The sequence below is a fragment of the Anguilla rostrata genome, chromosome 14 (genome assembly GCF_018555375.3).
Source record: "Anguilla rostrata isolate EN2019 chromosome 14, ASM1855537v3, whole genome shotgun sequence".
Classification (NCBI taxonomy): domain Eukaryota; kingdom Metazoa; phylum Chordata; class Actinopteri; order Anguilliformes; family Anguillidae; genus Anguilla; species Anguilla rostrata.
In genome coordinates, this window is record NC_057946.1 from 29,193,144 (window position 1) to 29,202,157 (window position 9,014).

The 9,014-nt window shown below is 43.7% G+C and overlaps 1 protein-coding gene across 1 annotated transcript; it reads right to left on the reverse strand.

The window, feature by feature from the left end:
• Positions 1-21: 21 nt before the first annotated feature.
• Positions 22-8,610, reverse strand: LOC135239402 (actin-related protein 2/3 complex subunit 5-like protein). The gene is made up of 4 exons (XM_064308037.1): positions 8,098-8,610; positions 2,279-2,350; positions 1,578-1,754; positions 22-551 (listed from the first exon to the last, which is right to left on the reverse strand). Exons 1-4 carry the CDS (start codon positions 8,236-8,238, stop codon positions 489-491), a joined length of 453 nt encoding a protein of 150 aa, XP_064164107.1. The 5' UTR covers positions 8,239-8,610; the 3' UTR covers positions 22-488.
• Between the last annotated feature and the right edge of the window lie 404 nt (positions 8,611-9,014).

Below are 9,014 nucleotides of genomic sequence, written 5' to 3' on the forward strand. Positions count from 1 at the left end.
TAAATGTTAAATTCATGTTCATTTAATTTTTTTTTTTTTTTTTTTAACACACGTTCACTTTTTTTAAACCATCCTTTAAAAAAAAAAAAAAAAATCTTGGCGGGGCCGAGGATGTGAAGGGCCTTGTACCTGTACGATAAACAAAGTGCTCCTCACGTCTGTTAAATACCAGAGCCTCTGCCGTCCTCAGCAACAGAAGCAGTAAAAAGCATTCACACATATACAGTATCTCTTCACTCAAAATATTATTTCCTTAGATTTTTTGTTGTATGTGTACATATATTTATACTATTCCTTTCCCGTCTTGTCGTTTAATTGTAGACGTAGCCTTCTGCCGGAAGGGAATGAGGCTGTACCCTGAAACTGTCCCTTTCGCAGAAACGGTCCCTCGTCCCATTCCGACTCCTCTTCCTCTCCGATGTATCTTCATTCTGCCGTATCCGCTTCCTCTTCCTCTTCCTCCTCCTCCCCAGGGCGCGGGAGCTCCGTCAGACGGTCTTCCTGGCCGTGAGAACACGAACAATAGACCCTAGTCCTCCCACAGCAAAAGCCTGATAAGCACAGAAAGATGGGAACAGATGAGTAAAGAGCCTGCGCAATCACCCTTTTCTTTCATTAAGCCACATTTCATTTAGTTTTTTTTTTCAAAATGTATAAAACAGGAAAATAACATTTCCTTTTGATTTAAAGGTCATCATTTTGTTAACACAAGAACAGGAGGTCTGACAGTGTGTCTGTTCTGGCACTGTAAAGTCACTATTGATCGACAGCCCAATGGACACACCATGTTTTAGTTAAAATTTCAATACAGTACATAAGCAACATGGCCTCTAAAAGACCAACACCAAATCCTCCCTTACCGGTCAGTATACAAAATGTGTTGCTTTAACCCTAGCGATATTTTCACACGTCTTTACCCAGGGAAGTAAAAGGAATCTCATAACAAAAACGTGGGTGTTTATTAGAATCATGCCTCCACTTGTTTTCCCCTAATTCTCCCAAATTTGCAACGGCCTCTTGTGAATCTCGATAATGTTTGTGAGGTTTTATAAAAATGTGTTCAGCAAGCTGAACAACTCCCCCCGTGGCATGCCAAATGGCAACGAAACGCTCAAGAACCGCAAACTATGAGCCTGTGTACCTGGGAATCCGGAAATGGCGATTCAAGCCAACTTGGCCATTACTCTACCATAGGATTACGATACCAAACCAGTCTCACAAACATTTTTTGTGACAAAAAAGTGGAACTCTGCAGCAGTGAGAAAGTGGCAAAATCCATCACGAAAAAATGGGGAAAAACACAATCCCTGTGTCAACTTCCATTTGGGAATGTTAAAGAGAAAGTCTGTGTGTGTTTATCTGGTAAGTTTACACAATCTGTGTTTACAGCACACAATAGCATCTGGGCTCGCCTGTTGCTCTCAGGTCTGGCCGTCATGTTCACTAACAATGCAGACACACACAAGGTCTCTTTGTTTCCCTGTCAACAACCCTCCTGCCAAATCAGTGGACAGGTCACATGGCTGAGGTTTGCTGCGTGCCACCACGGTCACGTGACGGGTCACATGACTGCTCACCTTTTCGTGCCACTGCAGCAGGATGGCACTGCTGTTCTCCGTGGGTTTCTCAAACCCCCTGTAGATGTACTTCATCAGCAGGTCCACGCCGTTCCGGTCCAGGGACTTGACGGCCGGCTCGATCTCCCCGCCCCTGAACGACGTCAGAACCCTCAGCACTATGGCCTGCGCCCTCTCCTGGCCCGGGGGAGGAAGAGCGAGAGGAAGGGAGAGAGGTGAGTGAGAGAGAAGAAAAGGAGAGGTACTTACGAAGGAAAGAAGAAGGCAGACTGAGGAAGGGACGCAGAAGTAGAGAAGGTCAGTGTGGCTGAAATACTACAACTACTACTACTACTAATAATAATAATTATTATTATTATTACTAACTGGAATCTAAAGTTCAATTAAGAAATATTTTCTGCATTGCCAGAAGAAAGTTTCAAACCTTAGGTTGTGATGGTCGCTGGTGCATGAAGTTTCTGGCCCACACACTTGCATGCACACACTCACACACTGACACACTCACATTCATACACACACACACACACACACACACACACACACACACACACACACACACACACACACACTCGCACAGTTGCGTGCACATTCGTGCCCAGTTTTTCTGCAGATGTAAGCAGCTGGTCAGATATAAATCAGAGCAGAAAGAGACGCAGAGAAAGCTCCGGCTCGGGCGGGCCGTGCCAGTCAGGCCCGGTCACCTTCACTGCAGGGTTCTTTGTGTGGATCGGCGGGTTCCTCAGAGCCATGTGGAACGCCGACATCATGTCTCCTGTGAACTGCGGCTCGTTGAGGAAAAAAACACCTCAGGGAATTTACAGACTGGGGAAGGGGGGCGTTGCCAATGCCTGTCACTCAACCTTTATTTACAGAAAGCGCCATTCACAATCAATTTGAGACACAGTGCTTCAAAATTAAATGGACAATTTCCAGAGGAAACAAAATCAATTTGAACAAATTTGGGGTGAAAAATGTCCCCCTGACCCTGTGGTCACATCAATAAACGTGACTTGGCAGTTTCTGAATGCGCCCCCATTTTGCTTTGTAAAACTTTACAATAATAAATGCTGCACAGTCCAGAGCGTCAAGCCAGCAAGCAGAAACCTCCAGAGCATTGGACAGTGCACAGTAGTGCTGTCTGTGCACATTCTTAACGCCGTCTTTAACACAGCGGCTGAGTTTGAGCAGATCACACTGCGCACAGAGATGGCAGTCTCATTTCAGGGCACTGCAACGTGCAGTCGCACTGATCTTCATATCAACCAGATGGTCCAATCCATCTAGTATCTACCGATCAACTTACAATACCGATCGGTGACTCCACACACAAATGCCAAACATCCAATCATCTGTGCAAAAGTAGTTTCAGCAGAACTGGCATCAAATAGATGGCTTTGTTTTTTTTCATTTAGTTAATGTTCACATACTGTGCCTTAATTAAAAGATAATCCTGGCTGTGCGGTGTAATTAAGCTTGGGGAAATTGAAAGCAAAGCGCTTATGGGAATTATGACTAAAAAACAAGTTCCTTAATGAGGACACATCTTCTCTTTTTAATCTTTCTTAAAAAATAAAAAAAATTGAAAAAAGATTTTGGCCGGAGTGCACGGCAAATCACATCTTATTTTTCAACGTGGTTGGGCAAAGCGGGACTAAAATGGAATTTCAGGAAAACAAGTCGGAATATAAATCCGTCTGGAAACGAAAACGCTTCCTGGAAGCCCCTGGAACGACTCCAGCCCCTGGCAGCGGCTTGTGCTGTCGGACCCTGGGAAAGAATTCGCCAGGCTCTTCGCGCGTTTTCCCCAGGGACACCGCGACGGCGAACAGCTGATCCGATTAAACGCCCGACCGCCTCTGCCCCTTACCGCGCGTAAAACGCGAGCTCTAATTAAGCTCTTCTCCGAAACTGCCGTTAGTGGAACGCACGATCCCTTTTCCGTTGTAAATCAAGCTCAGCCGGAGCACAACCTGTGCCTGAGTAACTTCTCAAACTCCAGACGCTCACTCTCCCCCACATCTGGAAAGGGAAGTTAGCAGTTTGTGAGACTGCATTGGTAGCAGCAATCCTGCAATCTGAGAATTTTCTTCTATTCGATTTTAGCCGATGCTATGCCAATAGCTGAGTTGGCTTGAATCGCCACTTCCGAAGCCCCACCTACACAGGCTCATGACAGGTCAGAAACACTGATCATTGTTTACAAGTGAAGCGCACCTCCTCGATGGCCGCCCTTCCCTCACAGCGTCAGCAACCAGTGAGACTGGCACCTGAGAGAAGGTTGATTCGTTTGGCAGATACTTGTCCCCGAAATGCAAACACACAACCTGCAGCCCGTTGCCACACCTGACTCCAGAAGAGCAAACTAAGATGACATAATATAAAAACTCCATAGGCATGTATCACCAAAATAAAACTGCACTTAAAACTAATCTGAACTGGAAGTGAGATTCTAAAAAAAATGTATAGAAATAAGAACTAACGGAAAAGACTAAACGATAATAACCATGGTATATATTCACAACACAACAAGCAAATGACAACTGTACAGTAAACCGCTGCATAACCAGCTCCCAGCAGGAAGGCAGCATTTTCAGACACTCATTAATGAAATGTTAACGAAAATTTTTCATTGATCGTGGCAAATTGCCACCTCATACATATGTGCAGTACATTAACGGTATGTCCCTGCTTGCACTCTTGGTGCAAAAAAAAGCTGACAAGGATTAATTTCTTTTTTCTAATTCCAGAATCGTTGGACGTTCTTGATGTCTTAACAGTGCACTAAATCAGCTAATACACTGTAACTATAGCATGGCAGCCTTCACTCTCCTGACTCCAGATAGCATGCTAATGCTAATTTTGAAACAGTTATACGAGTTTGTACATTTTGTTATACGAGCCTGATTAACTGCAAATTAAGTTTGTAAAACAAATGTGTGCTCTACAAATGTTCGCAAACACTGCCGATGTTAACTCTCTTTTATGGAACACATGCGCTCATGGCCCACCTTTGCCCACCTCTGAATGCCCAAGGTCACTCTGCCGCATCCCCTTGGGCAACCCATCCAACCCAGACATGCCGCCATTTTATTTGTTCCTTCAGAAGAACTGAAAATAATGAAGTAAACGGATGAAGATTGTTGTGTATCAGTTCTGTTATCATTCCGTCTTTGTTAACTCCACTATGGAGTGCCTAGGGCTACTACTTTCATTGTACGAAAGGTAGTCAACTAATAAAGTTTACTTTGTGTAATGACACTGTACATGAATACAGGATATTATCTGCTGCAGGGATCAGGAAAACTGAAGCCAATTTTAGAGCATAATAATTCCATCAAGCTAAAAATACAACCCAGTTTTCCTCTTTTAGCAGCAATGTCAAATGAGGATAAATAATTGACTTTTTTTTTTTCGTAAGCCATGCATTTTTCATGTGACCGACTGCTCCATTGGCACAACCTTGCCTTTAACATTCAGACAATTCAGCCCATAGTGGAATAGGCCAGATGGCTCCTGCTGTTGGACTATGAATGACGAGCCCCTTATGGAAATGGTTGTGAACTATATTTAGCAGTATATTTTCCCAGTTCCAATTCCAATTTGTATATATAGGCAGCATATTCAATTTGTGTAAAGAATGGCTAGCCAAAACAGAAGTGGAAAAAAAGAAAATGCAAAACAGATAGTTAATGGGACCAAGTATTGGCCTTGGGGGAACTTTTTAAATTACCATACAACCTAGTGCTGGAACAGTGAAGAACCGTAAGCAAAAGCAGCAGTTATAAAACAGGGATAGCACAGTCATGATGTAATTTTACTCACAGAAACAAAGAGCAGCTACACCAATCAAAGAGTTCACTGGTAACAGCCAACATCGAACATCGCTCGAGATGACTGGATAAAATCTTTTGGCAACGTCTTGGCAATTCCCACAGCTATCGCAGAAGTATAGCCAGAATTCATCGACCGATCACTGTTTTATTGGGTGCATCATTTGCCCTTACATCACAAAATTGTGAAGCATTTGCCTATATCCACAGACTATTTGAGCTTGTCAGTAAATGTGTCCTTGGTTAGTGATGCTCATGTGTCTATTAAGCTGCTACAACAGGACACATTCAGTGGTGCTGGCAGTCACTATCGCGGCACTATTTGACAAACAAAAAGGCCAACCGCCTAGCCTGTCAGGCATATCCCAATACTGCAGTCACAAGTCTCCACTTAGAAATCTGCCAGCCAGCGTTTGTGTGTGTTCACCTGTATAGGTGTGTGCATGTGTAACTATGTGAGTGTGTGTGTGCAGGAGCATGCATAGGAGTGCATGTATGCAGAGGGTGAACACGTTTTTCTTCACCTATTTTCTGGCCCATAATCATTTAGAGAAATGTATGTTAAACTGGCCTCCCAACACCACACACGCACACACACATCCCTAGGGCAAAGTAAAGCAGAGTAGGAGCTAAAGATGCCCTAGATATAACTTCATCATCATTATCGGCGCAAATTTATACCACGAGGGGGGGCAGAGAGAGAGATAACACTACCAAAATAATATGCAAATGAAAAGGGTTCTGCACTAGGAAATAGAGCTATGGCTGACTGACCTGCAATCCAAAAACCAGTTCAAACCTGTCTCCACTCAGGGAGAAGAGACAACCACGTCAGGCTTGTGTGTGGAAAATCAGATGCACAGCTAGGACCCTCCAAAATACAGATATCACTGGGACAATACAAAAAACAACAAAAACCCCACGCTCTCTTTACCACGCCCACTTTGGCTTAACTTTGAACACGTGTTGCTAGAGGAGCGCGAATAGGACACGAGCCGTCTACTCAGCCTGTTCCCCGTAGTGAATGGCAACACAAAACAGTCCAACATTAAGGACTACTGTATAAACTTTGTATTTGTGGGGGTTGTCGCCAAAGATAATGCTAACAAGATACGAACTACACACATCAATTCTCCCGTTACCACGTAGAAAATGGAGCACGTGGAGCTTGCTGTGTTAAAACGTGCATTATTTGAGCAGGTAACTGAAGTGTATGTTCCTAAAACGGAAACCTCTTTCCCATTGTCCGCTAAGTTCTGGGTTGGCCTTGTTTTTCGTAAATTTCCTCAAACACAGGCCGCAAAGCCCTTGCGACTATAATAATAATAGACTACAGTTGGTAATAAAGGGTACTGCAGCCGCATATTACAAGTCTTAACAGTGCTGCCTCGTGCGCGAGAAGAAAGCCCAGATCACCCGAACTTCTCGTTAATTATTAATCACGAATGTGTCCCAGGGATGTTTTTTCAAACATTTGTTACAGTACGCCGTAATTCAGTTAAATCAGCTCACGAATAAAATTCGAGTTCCAAAAAAAAGGAAGAAAAAAAAACCTGAACGTAAAACTGCGTTGAAGAAAGTTCCAGGTAACCTTCGGCTGTAACGGTCTTGACTTTGAGCATAGTGAGGACAGATAACTGCTAGGCTACACAAGCTTCCAGATATGTTGAACAGAACTTGTCTGTCACTTTCTATTATTAGACTGACTACAAAGGCACTGTACAGCTTGAGATGCCCTCTAAATTTACTCTGCAGTATGACCTCTAATTCAAAGTGGGACAACTGGTTTTGGCTCTCGCGACGCGCTGCCAACGGCAGCACGAAGTGTCCCACCCACCTCAGCTCTCTTGACAACAATCCCATTACCAGTCCAATATTTAATAGTGCTGAAATTGCGGATGACATTCCGTAGTAATTGTTGTTTTCTCCAAACCATGGCAACTCCCCTCTGCCTTGGGTTTCCAATTATATTTTTTTCTAGGAGGAATGGAAACGCAGAGACAAGATAATACATTCATTTAGCATGGCGAACAAGCTGACAAGCAATAGCGGTTCGATGTTAGTTTACAAAGACCAGCAAACAATTCATAAAAGCTGATTTAGGAATTTGCGCGTAGACAAAGCCTGGCCATACGGATTTCATGGCGACGTTTGATACCCTGGGATTAATGAATTTCTACATAACAGTATTATATTCAGCACAATTTGAGCTTGCAGGAATTTGACAATTTTTGGATAATGTGATTTCTTACTAATGCACTGCCTAGGTAAGATGCTGCGAGGTTTTAACTAACGTTAACCAAACTAAAGCACTTTCTGTGGTACACATTCGCATTAACCAAACTTGTGTAGCAACAGATTCATTATGCTAACGGTATTCCTTTATGGAACGTGTATTTTTCTACCGAGTGATACATCCACTCCGTTTGATTTCAACACAAATCATCCAGTAAACGTTCAAGTCCATGTCTGATTCTGAGACTTGGCATAGACACTAAATATTGTCGCTTGCTGTTGCAAGAATATTAAGCGATATCTAAATGTATTTAAATTATACCATGAGCACCAAACGGTACCGCTTATCTGATCGAGTCATGCGTTTTTTAGGGAAAAAGGGGAGGGGTGGTTAGTGAAATTGGCGATTGACAGGGTGCACCGTGCACCCCACTGCCTTGCCCCGATAAAGGATATTGCCTGATGAGGCTGTCAATCTCCGTGGCGTCCGGTCCTTGTTGCTCAGACGTGTCTTCTTGATCGTCCACAAATTTATTCTCGTCGTATTCATCAATGTCCACCTTCCTGAACCGTGAAGACAGAGTGTTCTTCGCCATCGGGGCCACTTCGGGAAGGAAAAGGTGGCTCGGTAGCTGGGAAGCTACTACTCCCCTGGCTAGCTACTATAGCAGTGGCTGCTCCGGTTCGGGTTGGCGCGTGAGTAAATATCGGCTATAATGCAGGTAGCTACTTTTTTACTTATAGTTGCCGCAGTAGTGAGTTCGCATGCTAGTAACTAATGGTTAGGAGAGTGTGTCTTTTCGAAGCAGTAAAAACCTTTATCAGATCCAGATCCCGATGTCCTATGACTGGCTCTCTCCGTATCGCCACACGCTCATACACACACTCTACTGCGCCCTCCTCCTCTGGAACTGGGGGGAAAATATGGCAGCGCTACTTAGTGCAGCGGAAACGGAATTACCTCACAGTGCCAAAACCTGTCAAAAGTACCTGTCAAACAGACAACCCCTCTAGGTTTCGCTTCCTCGTTCCAAAAGTACAACATGCGAGAGAAGCTCCTTTTATTTCAACAATAATCTCCGGTCCATGAAAAGGCAGGGGGAAACACGCAGGGGTCCGACTGTGTGTACCTGTCCGGTAATACTATAGTGACTTTATCACTGCTCATGTGCTTATCTCGTTTGATTTTACCGCCCCACGATATTGCCGGTGGTAGTGCAAAGGTGGTTAGAAAAACAGTTGTGTGAATTTGTTCTGTGTAGGCAACGAATTAGAGACATATATATTATACACATAATTAGACACAGAAGGCAAGCTGAGTTCAAAGCAAATGCCTAGTGATTCTTTTTGTAGGCCATTAATTTTTTTCATG

What these genes read in the sequence shown, in the direction of transcription:
- LOC135239402 (XM_064308037.1), bottom strand. Translation starts at nt 8,238, where the DNA reads ATGGCGAAGAACACTCTGTCTTCACGGTTCAGGAAGGTGGACATTGAT. An exon ending in TTGACAGCCTCATCAGGCAA is followed by an intron (nt 2,351 to 8,097) that starts TATCCTTTATCG and finishes CCGCAGTTCACA; the next exon opens with GGAGACATGATGTCGGCGTT. An exon ending in CAAAGAACCCTGCAGTGAAG is followed by an intron (nt 1,755 to 2,278) that starts GTGACCGGGCCT and finishes CCCCCGGGCCAG; the next exon opens with GAGAGGGCGCAGGCCATAGT.